The sequence below is a fragment of the Leptosomus discolor genome, unplaced genomic scaffold, assembly GCF_034619465.1.
Source record: "Leptosomus discolor isolate bLepDis1 unplaced genomic scaffold, bLepDis1.hap2 HAP2_SCAFFOLD_54, whole genome shotgun sequence".
Taxonomy (NCBI): domain Eukaryota; kingdom Metazoa; phylum Chordata; class Aves; order Leptosomiformes; family Leptosomidae; genus Leptosomus; species Leptosomus discolor.
The window spans coordinates 933,018-946,735 of record NW_028237817.1 but is presented as its reverse complement, the minus strand read 5'-3'; the positions used below and the strand labels follow the sequence as shown (position 1 = coordinate 946,735).

General features: G+C 49.7%; 1 protein-coding gene across 1 annotated transcript in view; it reads left to right on the top strand.

The window, feature by feature from the left end:
- Positions 1-13,718, top strand: part of LOC147412726 (serine/threonine-protein kinase PAK 3-like) — a 55,378-nt gene that overhangs the window by 32,878 nt on the left and 8,782 nt on the right. Inside the window, exons 14-19 of the mRNA XM_086481079.1 lie at positions 4,865-4,926; positions 6,002-6,052; positions 8,680-8,792; positions 9,666-9,783; positions 10,635-10,734; positions 11,167-11,363. Of these exons, the coding sequence (XP_086337205.1) occupies positions 4,865-4,926; positions 6,002-6,052; positions 8,680-8,792; positions 9,666-9,783; positions 10,635-10,734; positions 11,167-11,363 (641 nt within the window). The remainder of the gene's footprint in view (positions 1-4,864; positions 4,927-6,001; positions 6,053-8,679; positions 8,793-9,665; positions 9,784-10,634; positions 10,735-11,166; positions 11,364-13,718) is intronic.

Here is a 13,718-nt window from a genome sequence, read left to right as displayed (position 1 = left end):
ACAACTGGATCCTGGTACAGATGGGACTGCACCCAGCAGTCCGGGCTGCTCCAACGGCGCGGGCATGGAGTCATTTTCTCACCGCCTCCACCCCCGTGCAGAGGCCAAGGCCGATCCCAACACAGTCGGGCACGTTTAGCTCCTGCCCATTCCCACTCCAGAAGCTGGTGGAGTTCTTTACTCGGGTGCAGGAGCTCCTGCAGGTGCTAAGGGGGAAAAAGGCTTGAGCAGCAAGAGGAAGAGGATCCAGTGCAGGCTGCAGAGTAGCACCACCCTTTCCTCCTGGGGCAATGCCTGCTGAGATCCAAAGGCAGCCTCAGTGCCAGTGGCCTGCTCGGTCCTGCCCACGCTCCTCTCAGGGCACACACAACTGCTGCTCTTGACTTAGTTCTTGAAATAAAGTTGACCATTTTCACAGCTAACCAGGCTTCAGTCCAGTCTCCTGTGCAAGGCAAGGACTTCCACGCCCAGCACCTGCAGAACGAGGCTGCAGGCAGACAAGTCGGTCACACGGGCAAAGAGTCACTCCAAAAGCTGAAACCGTGCCCGGTCTGAGACGAGGGTGCTCAGAGCCACTGTCGGGTGGAGAAGACTGGCTAGAGGGAGGCTAGCAAGAGGAGAGGAGGAAATGATGTGACACGCAGCCAGCGTTGGGGGTATGCCTTAAGGCACGCAAGCTGAAGATTAGGGCCTGCCGGGAGCCTTCGCTTACTGAACACACCGTGGGAAACGCCTGAGCATGCCAAGAGCTATTGCTGCCTGTAGCAAAGCGAGTGCGAAGCTGACGGGAGTCAGAGTGCCATGAGGAAGAGCTGGATTTCACAGGTAGTTAAGGGGGATTGGTGTGGGAGGTGGCCACACTTGACAGATAACTGAAGGAAGAGCTGGGGTGGTTTTGGGGAGAGAAGTCTGGCAGGGACAGCAGTACCCAGGAAAAAACTGCATCGGTAATGCCGTGGAAGTCCGAGGTGACCCAGCTAACAGTGCCTGAAACAGCAAACCTGTGGACGGCTGTGGCAAACCTGGGAGCAAGGGGGAAAAAATACCCGCGGGGAGGTCCCTTGCTTGGGAGGAGACAGGGGCGGAGAAAGAGGGGAGTCAAGGCATTTGAGGGGCATGTATAGGCATGGAAAAAGGAGGGGAGGGGGGGATCAAGGAGCCAACCCCACAGAGGCAAACTGCTGGTTGGTGTGCTTGTTTGACTGAGCCCTGCAGGTGATCACCGCAGTGCGTCCTACCTCCTCTTGGAGAGCGATTCCCACTCCTTCGTGTGCGGCCCCACTCTGCACCCAGGGCACGGGTGGGTCCAGAGGGCTGGCGGCCAGCAAGGGCAGAAGGGAACACAGGCCACGGCGACCCAGCGGTGGGCAAGAGCGAGTGTCTCGGGCCAGCTACTGTTCGGAGCGCTGTGTGTTTGTGCAATTCACTAGGGAAACCAGAAGCTGGACTAGCTCACGAGCAAAGGAGAGAGACCCTTGCAGTCGTGCAGATGGCCTGTGGTTGCAGCCCACCCGCTTTGTTGAGCTGCCCGGTGGTGCCGATCCTGGGGAAGGCTCAAGAAACGGCGGCTGCCTGTACCTGCAGGCGGGCAGTGGAGTGTGCACAGCGGGAGCCAGCGGTGGTTTGTGCGGCTGTTGAACGGGTTTGGGCTTTCAATGTGCCCAGCCCGGTACGCCTGGTTCCTTTCTCCTTGCAGGTTGTATTCAGAGCTGTAATGCTATTTTTTAAAAAAAGCAAAAGCAACCAGCAAACAAAAAAAAAGCTGGGCAATTCCACCCTGCAACGGGTTGTCTCCCCCAGGCCCTGGCCACCCTGCCAGGCGACATTCACCACCACCAGCAGGGTGCAGGAGCGGGCCCGGGGCAGGGCTTTCACAGGCCACCCCTATTTTGAGGCTCCTGGCCGTGCAGTTCCTGGGCAGTGCTCAAGCAATGGCAGCAGTGCCCACAGCCGGTATTTTTGATCTTTCTCCCTTTCTCCCAGGCTCTGGCTCCCTGGTTTCCAGCTGTTCTCTTTCTGCCTTAAAGCCTGTTGTGCTGCTTCTCTTCCCCTTCCTCACTCTGGCTCCTTGTCCCCATCTTTTTTAGCCTCCTCTCTGCCTGCCCGGGCCCCTCGTGCTCCCCCTGCTCCCCCACCCCGGCGGCCACCGTTGCTCGGTCCCTCTCTGCCGCCCTGCCCCACACTCCCCCTCCCGCTGGCCCTCAGGCTCTGGGGGATGTTTCCCGCCCTGCTCTTGGCTTGGGGGAGGGGCCATGGGGCCCGCGGGGGCGGGGCGGAGCCGGGGGAAGTGTCCCTGCAGGGGCAGGCAGCAGGAAGAGGCCCCGGGGCATGCTGGGAGCTGTAGTCCTGGGGCAGGGGCTGCCGGGCGGCCATGCTGGTGCCGGGAGGTGCAGGCTCTGCTCCAGCCATGGCCCGTCTGAGGTGAGGGCTGGGGCTGCCCCTGAGGTGAGCCAGGCCCTTGCACGGGGGAGGGGGTGTCTCCTGCCTGCTGGCTGCCCGGGGGTGGTGGGTGGGAGCTCCAAGCCGGAGTCGGGTCAGTTGGGGCATCCCCGGGGGTGACCTGAGAGCTGGGGAGGGGAAGGAGAAGGGAGACAGACCCCCCAGCACAGGCACTGGGCACGCCGACTCTCAGAGCCCCCCTGAGCCCCCCCAGCCCCGCTCCCCCCCTGCAGCTGCCCCGTCCCCAGCCCCTCCCCTGAGGCCTGTCCCACAGCCCCAGGCTGCCCCACGGCCTGTCCTGGCAGCGGCGAGCGGGGCCTCGGGCAGGCCCAGGGCTCTGTTAACCCAGGGGCCTTCAGCAGCAGTGCGGGGAAGGAGCGGGGTCTGCAGGAGCGGCTGCAGCAGGAGGGGCTCCGGCCTGGGGCCGGCTGTGACAGTCAGGGTTCTTTCCCTCTGCCAGAGGCCGTGCCAGGGGCTCGGTTGTCTGTTCCTGCCCTGGGGATGTCGTCAGCTGCATCCAGCTCAGGCTGAAGCTGAGGAGATGGGCAAAAGGAAAAGCAGCTGGAGAAGGACACGAAGGGGATCCGGCTGCGAGCTGCCCCCAGCTGCAGACAAGAGACAGCCGGCCTCTCCGCGTGAGGAAGGGTCCCTGTGAGTAGTCCTCAGCAGAGCTGGTCACCAACATGCACCGCGGGGTCTGTGTGCGTAACCAAAGCACGGTACAGCCATGTAGTGTGTGTGTGTGTGTGCGCAGTGAGGCTGTGTATGTAGGAAGCCTCATATTGTAAGAGCTGAGAGAGGCAGAGACAGAAGTGTCTCAACAGTAAAATCCTCCCAGCAGCACCAAGAGTGGGAGCGGCAGTGAGTCCTGGGCCCTTGTGTTATAATCAGATCTGATTTTGAATTTCATTGATAATTAATTGTTTTGAATAAACAACTAATTTCTTATAGTTAATTATTTCCTGATTCAAATAATTTACATTATGGTAAGGAGTAGACAAAACCTCACTTATGCTAAGAGACAGCAGATGCAGGCCTCAGGAAGATGGCCAAAGCTGAAGCTGCTGTGGATTGGGAAACTGTACAGAACACAGAACGAGGAGGGAGGGAGGCAGGTACAAGGGGTGAAATTGTACGTTCTCAGCTAGTTCTCTTATGTGATGAATCCATCGAAACAAAGGAATGTTGCTGTGAAGACTCTCCCGTCTTCCCCATCCTAATTTGTATATCAGAGATTTTGATCAGTAAAATAACCAATGATTAGGTTAGGATAGGACTATTAAGAAAGTTATAGAATAGGGCGGACCAATCATTGTAACTGTCAAAATTAATAGCGGGCATAACGTGCATGCTTATGTTAAAATCTGTTAAAGATCCTGACTTTGCAGAAAAAGGGTATAAGATGTTGAATTTTTGATGTAACTTTGAAGCCCGTCGGGTGGAGCTGTCCCTGTGCTTCCCAGCGCTGCAATAAAGACGTGCCGGCTTATCTGCAAGTGTGTAGATAAATTTGTCGTGATTGCGACCCTCCGTCCACACTTGGGGCCGTGTCACCCCTCTTGTGCTCCGGGTGCCTCCCTGTGCCTGTGCCCTCCCACCTTCCATCACTGGCGTCACTCTTTTGCTTCCCTGTACCTTTCTTCTTCTGTCTGTTCTTGTCCCCTGCTCCCTGTTCGTCCCTCTCTGCTTTCCAAGCCCCTCTCTTGTTCTGCTATTCTACCTGCCCCTTTGGTTTTCCTTGCTCTCCCTCTGTCCTGCTCCCTGCCCCTCTTTTTTCCTTCCTCTGTCTCTGTCCTGCAGCGCATGGCTGGTTTTTCATTCACTGCCTCTTTGTCCCAATCTGCATTCCTCCTTGATGTTCCCAATCTCTCTGGCTTCTTGCCTGAGATGCTTTTTCTCTCTTGTTTGTAACAGGAGACGCTGTTCTCTAAAAACATAACGGCATTCTTTTGGCAAGCCGCTGAAACGCTGAGAAGATCCCCTCCTGGGAACACTCTGCAATATTCTTCCTGTCTGCAAGTGGCACCTGTTCATCAGAATGGATTCCAGAACCCAAGGGGCAGTTAACCTCCAGAAGTCTTAAACCTTCTGGGGAATCGCACAGACTATTTCTTGCTAAGAAGATGAAGGCTCTGTTGTTCCAGCTGTCCTTAGTGTTTCGAGACAACAAGCACTTGCACTGGTACTTGTTCTTTTCTGATCTGCGGCTCCTGTGAATGTTTCTCCAAGTTCTTGGTTTCCTGTCCAGGTGACTCTCCAGAGGACTGTAAAAATCAGTCTTCGTGGAGACTCTCTGTGCTGCGGAGCTGCCTGTATTGTTGTTGTCACCCAGCTGCCTACAAACGGCTCCCAACCCCAGACAGTGGGGCGGCATTTCTGATCTGCTGGAAGGGGGTGTCTCCATTTTTAATGTTGTTTCTTTCAGGGAGCACTGTGAGCGTGGCAGATCCTAAGCAGAAATACACTCGATTTGAACAAGTCGGGCAAGGGTAAGTCCAGTCACAGCTACTTACACAAAAGCACGCGCCAGGTATTTTGCTGGTGTGATATCAAGCGTGAAGTCGGGCAAGCTCCAAACGTGTTCAGACCCTGGGCTTAGATTCTCCTGTCTCTCAGTACTGATCAGAATTGGTGCCTGTGGTCAGAAGGCGTCGTCAAAGAGCACTTGATGCTGGCAACGTCTTGTCTGCAGCGAGGGGCAGGACCTGGAAGATCTACTGTCCCTCAAGTTTGTGGCACCCGTTTGCTTGTTTTCTTAGGGGAAATCATTTTTGTGTGTCTCAAAATAATACGGGCACGCTAAAGAAAGGAGAAAAATCTTTATTGCCTGAAAGAGCAGCTTAGAACCTGATAGCTGTCAGATAAATAACACTTCTCAAGAACATTTCTTTCCAATCTTTTGCTTTCAAAAAATACTCAGTGATCAGGATTATAACGGCATAGTTTAGAAACTGCAACCAGAGATTAGATATTCAGCTCTCTTTTCTGGCAGAGGTAGTGAAAACCAACAATTCAGTAATAAACACAGTATCGATGCACTGTCCTTTCCTCAGATGGCTGGCACGTGTGTTCAGGGCTCTCAGAATGACTGCGTGGTGTTGCCTGAGTTTTGCAGATAGATCCAAAGAAGAGATCTGAGAAGGCACAGCTAGACTGTGTGCGTGTTACATTCTCCGGAAAAAACCCACACAAACACACCGCAGGAAAAAAAAAAGGGAAAAAATAAAACCCAACAGCGCAAAACTGGAGAAAAAGGGAAAAGAATGAAATCTATTATTTTCCAGTCTCTGTAGGCACCTCGCCTTTCAGTTGTGGACTAAAAGAATTTAGTATGAACTCTGGAGATTTGCATCAGCCCTTTTTCTTCCTGTTGGACCTAAGTTTTCTCTTGGATAGCCTGCATGGCAGGGGGCTGGTGGGCTGCTGCGCTGTGCACTGCTGGCTGAAGGAGTGGAGGAACCAAGGTGTTTTGGAAACACTACAGGCAACAGAGAGCTCCTGTCAGGGCTTTCACTTCCAGGGTCTAAACCACTTCTCATGTCTCTGCTGCTCTTTTGTTTCTGGGGCGTCTGGAACTGTCTATACCGCACTCGACATCAGCACGGGACAAGAGGTGGGTGTCAGCAGCCCCAGCAGATTTGGCAGGGGTTCAGCGATTTCCGCCCTGGTGCGAACAGCGGATGGGCTTTCGGATCGCCAGGAGATCTTTACTGCAAAGGCTGTTCCTCTGAAGCGCAGGCTGGCGTCAGCCTGCAACGTACCTCGTCTGCTGTCTTCAGCTTTTCAGGGACAGCTCTTTAAGGGCACCGTGGTTCTGTGCCTCAGGAACTGAACGCTTCCTGTGGCTATCCGCTTTCCAGCAGCCATTGCACCGAGGGGTTGATTAATGCCTGAAAAGGTGCCTGCGAATTCCTGGGGGGAGGTCCTGGTCCCCCTGGCATCAGGAAGAGCCTTGGTGCTTTCTGTGCTTGGGCTGATGCTTCACCCATCGCTTCCAAGGCCCATCGTAAGAGAACTGTTTTTTTACTTACTGTGTCTTGAGGACAGGTTGGTGCTCTCCACAGTGCTGTTGGTCCCCGGCTGCTACCATGTTACCTCATCCCTGACTGGGCATTTGAATGGAGAGAAATCTGTAAAGAAATCGCAGCAAGCCTTTGGGCGTGCTAAAAACTATAGTTTTTACTGCCAATGTGAATGTGTTGGTTTAGAAATTGTTACATCTCTGTTCCCCACTGTGCATGAAGTTGTGCTCTTACAGAGAATGTTGGTCTCGATATACAATTTAACTCTGTACATTTACAGCATGTAAAACTGCTTGTGGACCTGGCCATAGATTGGTTAGTAATACAGATCGTAAAATCTGAAGATCTGTCACAGTGAGAGGCCTCGGGAGAACCCCAGGGGTGGTCACAGATTCCCCTGTTGCTGTGAGGAATAAATAGCTTCGTTACGTCACTTAATTTTGGACACACTTTGTCCTTATTAACAACCAGCAAGAACGCAAGGAGGGCACTTTCTCCTTTCAGAGAAGGCCACACTAGCTCTGTCTTAGTTACTGAATATATTGATGCATCCACTCGCTGCTGAAGGCTGCCGTCATTCAGTCCCAATTTACCTTAACCACAGCTTCAGGCAGTAATACTGTTTAGCATTTTTTCCATCAGGTGTTTCATCTCCAAAGTGTGATGCAAGACCTAATGAAGGAGAGATCGTGTTTAGGACTCAGTTTTGTGCTTTAGTCATCCTGAAGCTGGTTGACACACACCTGACAGATGAGAAGACGTATCTCAAGACCAAAGCTCTCTCCAAAAGAATACAGCCGTGTTTAGGTCCAGTGTCGGTGACAGCCTGTTACAGCCCGTGGAGTGGTTGCAGTGAAGTGGGGGCCGGGGGGTTGAGAAGCAGCTCTTGAAGGAGAGTTAACACTGACAGTCCCTGTAGTGGCCCCTTTAAAGTGGCATCTTAACGTTTTTGAATATGGGCAAACACTGCCTGCAAATCTGGCTGGAAAACCAGGCCCGAGAGCGGAGGGGTGCTCTCTTTTGGGCCATGTCAAGAGCAGGACTGGGCAGAGGGGGAGGCTGGCCAGACTACGGGGGAGCAAGAGGCAGACTTGAAATAGCCCCAGGGCCTCGTCTCCCCAGCGGGCGCGTGTCGGGTAGGGGGGCTCTTCTGGGGTGGGTTTGTAGGAGCCCTTGGCCGGAGCTGAGCTGGAAGGCAGGGAGGGAAGCAGGGCTGAGCCCAGAGGGACGGGGCTGGCAGAAGCGGGCTCACGAGGAGGCCAGGACGAAAAGCTCGAGCAGGGCCCATGGCTGCCTGGGGGAAGGTGGCACTGGGTGCAGGAGCCAGGCTGAGGCAGAGGCAGGCTGGCTACAGCGGTTCAGAGCAAAAGTGGTCATATTAGTGATAATTAGACAAGGTGGTGTCTTAGAGAATCCCTTTGCTCTTTGGGGCTACAGCTTCAGCTTTCTGATTTATCATTCCTGGCTGTCAACAGATACATCTGAATCTCACGGGTAGTGTCTCATCCACCTGCAGTGCTGCACTTTACAGCTGCTCTGAGACAGAGGTCTGCAAGGGATCTAAAAGCCCTAAGCTCTGCTTATGACCCTGGGTGTATCCATAAAATACTGATGAATGGATTATTGTTTTTTAACCCAGAAAATAATTGCAAATCTAAACTGTGCTAAAGAATGGCATTCAGAGTTGCAAAATAAAAATTCAAGGCATTAGGAAGTGCTAGGGTCGTACTTTTTGTGTAACCTTAGTAATCTTTTTAGTACAGCATTTGCCACGTAACGTGCATTTGTGTTTTGTTTCAGTTATGCAGTCAAGAACACCAGCAATTGCTGAAATAATGATCAAAAATCACGATTGCTAAAGCATTACCAGCTGGTTTTATGTTTTCACAGCAATAAAATCACTTCCTGCTTGAAAGCGTGCATGAATAATAATACCGTGATACACTAAGGCCATTTGAAAAGAACGTAGATAGACCTAAAAATGGTAGACCATTTTGACAGATTTACAAGGCAAAATGTATTTGGCCATGTGTCCTGCAAGCAGCACCCAAGCTAGCAAAGAAATAGGGCGTTGTAGTGTGAGTTACTGACCTCTTAGGTCTAATAACAAGACAGCTTGGCAGAGCTCTGCTATGTCATTCCAAACCCACTCCCTTCATGTTCATTCTGATCTCGTACCACAGACTGCTCAAATGAATGGTTTTTAATGTCATTTCAGGTGGCCATAAAACAAATGAATCTCCAACAACAGCACAAAAAGGAACGAGCTCTTAACGAAAGCCTGGTGATGAGGGAAAATAGGAATCCAAATATTGTTAACTGTTTAGACAGGTAAGTAGTTCTGGTACTATCACATGAATGTTCATTTACGTACTACAAGCCAAAGATTAAAAAACTTCTGGTCTCTGGCAGAAGATTGACCTCTTCATTATTTATCTACTCTACTTCTGGGAGAAGATTGTGTTTTGTCTGCGTTAATCTTTTCTGGCATATATAGTTTGAAGACTGTTTTTAAAAATGTGCATCAGCCATGTCTTACTAAAACAACAGCCCATGAGTTCACTACCTCTGTGTTGTTTTGTTGTTGGGGTTTTTTTGTTCCTTTTTTTTTTAAATTGATCATATTTTCTCTGTCTTATGATAAGTGCTGATAAGTCCTCACAGAAATTATTTCCGTTGGGCTGTTCCCACTATTTTCCATTACTGTGGATGCCAGGAAGACTAGGTTCTTGTTTCCAGAAACACATCATTTGCCAGTTTTAAATTTTTTTTTCCTCTCTCTGTGTGTTTTTTATGTAAGGTTTTCCAAACTGTGGACCAATTTCTGTCCTCAGTGGTACACACCATCCTACCATGGATGTCTATGAAAGTTGTGTTGCCTTGTTTCTGGAGTTAATCCTGGAATCTTTGCGTTAAGATGATGAACCAGATGATGTGCTATGTCCTGGTTCCAGATTTATCTTTGCTGTTGGTAAACTGCATTTTTCACTTGCTTGCCATCTAAGACATGTAATTTTTCACTCGCATGCCTTTCTCATTTAGGCTGCACAGATTCTAAGTCCTGTGTAGCCTAGAAGGAACGTCTAGTCATTTTATTCTGTCTTCGTTTGAAAATGACCTGGAAACAAAAGCCACCAGCAGTCTTTTCCATGAGGTAATTTAGCTGTGCCTGTTCATCTCAGTGCCCTTGTTTTCTTCTTTCAGCCACCTGGTCGGTGATGAGCTCCGGGTGGTGATGGAATACATGGCTGGTGGCTGTTTAAGAGATGTTGTTACCCAGTTTTGTATGGATGAAGAGCAGATGGCAGCTGTCTGCAGGGAGGTGAGGGATCCCGCGTGTGCTTCCTCTTCCTTGGACGGGATGGTACTGGTGAACAGGTGGTAAGAACATGAGGGATTTCATCTTGAGAGCTTTGTTTCTGCGTTGCTTTATGATATGGAGAAGAAAGGGCACCTTAAGTGAACTGCCTGCCAGTATCGCTGCACTTACTGTCCTCTGTCATTACACTCTGAAACACTGTTACTGTGTTATCTTTTCTTTTTTTTTTTTTTCTTTTTTTACTCTTCTCAGCTCTACCTCTTTAAACACGTGCCTGGAGCATGTCTGTACTGCATTCCTTGCCTGTAAAAGCAAACATGCTGGTGGCAGATTTTTAAAAGAACAGCAAAGAAAAATAGAGACTCATTTGTCAGAGTCCTCAGCTTAAAAGGATAGCATTCCACCCAAAATGGCATTTGCTTCTGAAAAATGACTAAGGTGCTATTTCCAAACCTGCTATAGAGCCTGACAATAAAATCTTTGTCCTGCAACCTCCCACCCAACAGTGATCCACTTCAAACCGAAGGAAGGGACTTTCTCATTTTTGGCAAAACATAGTTTGTCATACGGATGGAGATAGCACACTGATTGGGCAGCAGCCATCCTGCCTGTGCTTTCAGGGGCTAGTCTGTGACAGTAATGGACATTTCTCTTTCCAAACCTGATAAGCCTTTATTTGGAAAGTTATTACTTTAATAGTAAGTTGAAGCACCAAGCTATTCCTCTGGACAGCGCAATATTTGGGCGTTACTCACAATTAATCTAGAAATTAAATCTTTTAGAGGCATTTCCTTTCTTGTGTGGTGAAATCAGGTCATTAATTTTTACCCTCATGTTTATTTTTTACGTATCAGTGCCTTCAAGCCCTGGATTTCCTTCATTTAAAGCAAGTGATTCACAGGGACATCAAAAGCAACAGCATTCTACTTGGCATGGACAGGTCTGTCAAATTGGGTGGGTATTCCTGGTCAGGCACAGCCTTCCCAGGCTGTGGCACGGGGCTGCTTTTGACTGATGGCCAGTTCCCCAAAAGGGATGCCTGTGGCAGTGCGCTGACCACTGCTGCCAGCTCCGAGGACAGTTCCAACATGCAGAGAGGCAGAGAAAGGAAAAAGGTGTCAAGAGTGGCTTTGGTTTGTGTGTGGCCCTTCCAGAGGGAGGCAGTTACAGTCTAACGGTTCAAGTCAATAAAAGCCACTGCAGAAAACTTGAGGGGTGTTATTAAGTGGCCAAATCAGTATTTCCGTGGCTACAGCACTGAGTAAACAGAGCATGGCAGCTTTTCCAGATAGATTCCACACCGTGTTCTCAGGTATAGAGTGGGGATTTCTTTTGCTCGCCTTCCTAATTCAAGCTGCCTTTAACACCACTTGTTTTTCTCCTCAGCTGATTTTGGCTTCTGTGCTCGGATCATCCCTGAGCAGAGTCGACGGAGCACAATGCTCAGGACTCCATACTGGATGGCACCAGAAGTGATGAGAAAAGAAGCCTATGGCCCCAAGGTGGACATCTGGTCGCCTGGGGTCATGGCTATAGAGATGGTGGATGGAGAACCTCCTTACTTTAGTGAAGATCCTCTCAGGGTAAGGTGCACATAAAATCAGATACCAGTGTCTTTCAAATCTATCCCGTGTTTAGTCCCCCATGAGACAAAACCCGAGCCGCATCAGCTGGAACTAGTTCCCCCATGGGCCACTTCTAAAGCTGTCAGGGAGCGCAGCAGCATCTACTGTAGCTTTGGTGACGTCAAGGGGAGAACCTCCAAAGAGCAGTGACTTGTATCCAGTTCAGAAACATGCCATTTCTGCCTTCAACGGGGCTTGAAATACCTCGTATGTTTTTTGAACTCTCTTTGAGCTGTATCTCTGAGTGACAGCGATTTTTCAGCGGCAAGTTTCTCCAGTTGGCGACTTTTTCTGAAAAGCATTCCAGCTGTGTCTGCAGGCAGAGAAGTCTTTTCAAACGGGTCAGTGCCGATGGCTTACCTGAGCCTTTCAGGAGGTGTCACTGCTTATAGAAATGCCATAATTATTCATTAGCAAATAACTTCCTGAAAATGTGTTTTAGCACAGAAACTTGTAGTAAATGAATGTATTTTTAATGATTTGAACTTTTCAGCTTCATCCTCATTTCTTAACATGAAATGACCAGCTCTTATCCCAAATGGGTGTGTAATAGTGGAGGAATGTATATAAAGATAAAACCTCATGACTGGTAGCTGGAACAAACTTAGATGCTGCACAGTTAATTCCTGATAGGGATGCAGGAATTTATGAGGAAATTAATTGTGACCCATGTGTATAGACACAGAATTTTTGTTAAGGCTGGAATTAAAATAGAGCATGATGCGTAGCTTTTCTCACAGCAGTAAGGCTGCACTCTCCCTACTCTACAGCACCCAGAGTGCGTGCTGCAGGCTGAGAGAAGAAACAGCAGAAGGATCAGGACATACCCCCTGGCAGGCTACTTAAGAAAGGAATACAACAGCTACACCAGTGTCAATCCTCCACTCTGAACAAAGGTTCCTGAGTTTTCTTGGAAGACTTCTTTTGGTTTGGTAGGTGCCCCAAGGTTTTTCGTTCCAGTGCACACAGAAGGAGCAGCGTGCGCTGTGCCACCTCGTGAGGGGGGAGAAGAAGCAAACAGGTTTGGGTTCAGCCTGATACTGAGTCAGCTGAGTGCAGCACAGCTGGCAGGGTGGCAGTAGGCCTGTGTCCCTGGTTTGGAGGCTGAAAATTCCAAGCTTCATTAACCTCAACTGTTAATTAGGGCTCCTCGAGAAGCTTCAGGTCGACTGTGAGGAAGGGAACTGGATTTCTTATCTCTGATCAAATTCACATTCAGCCATTCCTGCCCTTGCCCAGATTATTTGAGATGCTCTTTTTCTTCATACATGCCTCGTCTGCTGCGGGAGTTGAGATCAGCTTGAGCACTTGGAGCTTCAAGGCATCTTCAGGTGCCTGAGTCAACCTGCAGGAGGTTAAAATCAGGCACCTGGAGTTGGTCCCGTCTGTGTTCACTTCCTGGGCTCTTGGGCAGAGGCTGTTGCCCCTGAGCTGGGAACAGTGAACAGCTTGTGATGGACTGCCTGAAGTTCCCCAGTTCCCAGCTGGTTTTATGAAGGTGAATCATCCCCAGCAGGGACAGGATCCCTCTGCTGTTGTGTGTGGAATCACAGAGTGCAGTGAGAGCTCTCAGCTGCATCCAGACAGGAGAGCTGATAAGCAAGGCCTGTGTTTGCAGGTCAGGTTTTAGCTGATGGCACACAGTAGCTGTTGGGTTTAATAGTCACATTTAGACCCCATCCAGGGAGTTCTGCGAAGCCTGGAAACCAAAGGATGCTCTTTCAAACTTTGCGTGTTTCAATAGTGCAAGGCACGCAGCAGCTTCCATTACCGACATGGATTGAAATACCGAAATATACTATAAGGGCATTAAAGGATCATTAATCTAGAGTTAAAACCAGGCTTAATGTCGATGCGTTTGTTGTTTTCCATGTGCAGAGCAAACGCATCCCCTGTTGCTCAAGTTCTTCCCAGCCGATGCAGAACTCACAGGAATGAACCATTTTCCAGCCAAGAGTGGCCTGGATATTTCTGTGACGGTGTTTGTTTTCTCTCACTGTGATTTCCTTCCACCAGGCGTATGCCTGGGGCCTGAGGGACAAATACTGGTGCGATAAATATCCTTTGAAATGCCGGTCGGACCTCCCCAGTTTCAGTTTTAAGAAGACCCAACAAACCAAATCCCAGGCATTTCTGTTTGCTTTTTCCTTTATTAACCACACTGCATCAATTTTCTTCAAACCTATAACATATTTTCCAAATGCTGTGAATCTTCTACAGTTTCAGGCTTCTAAATCATCCATATGTTGTTCCGTCATGTATCTGGGTGCCCTGGATAACTTTAGGGTCTCATTTTCACAGACTGCAGCTGTA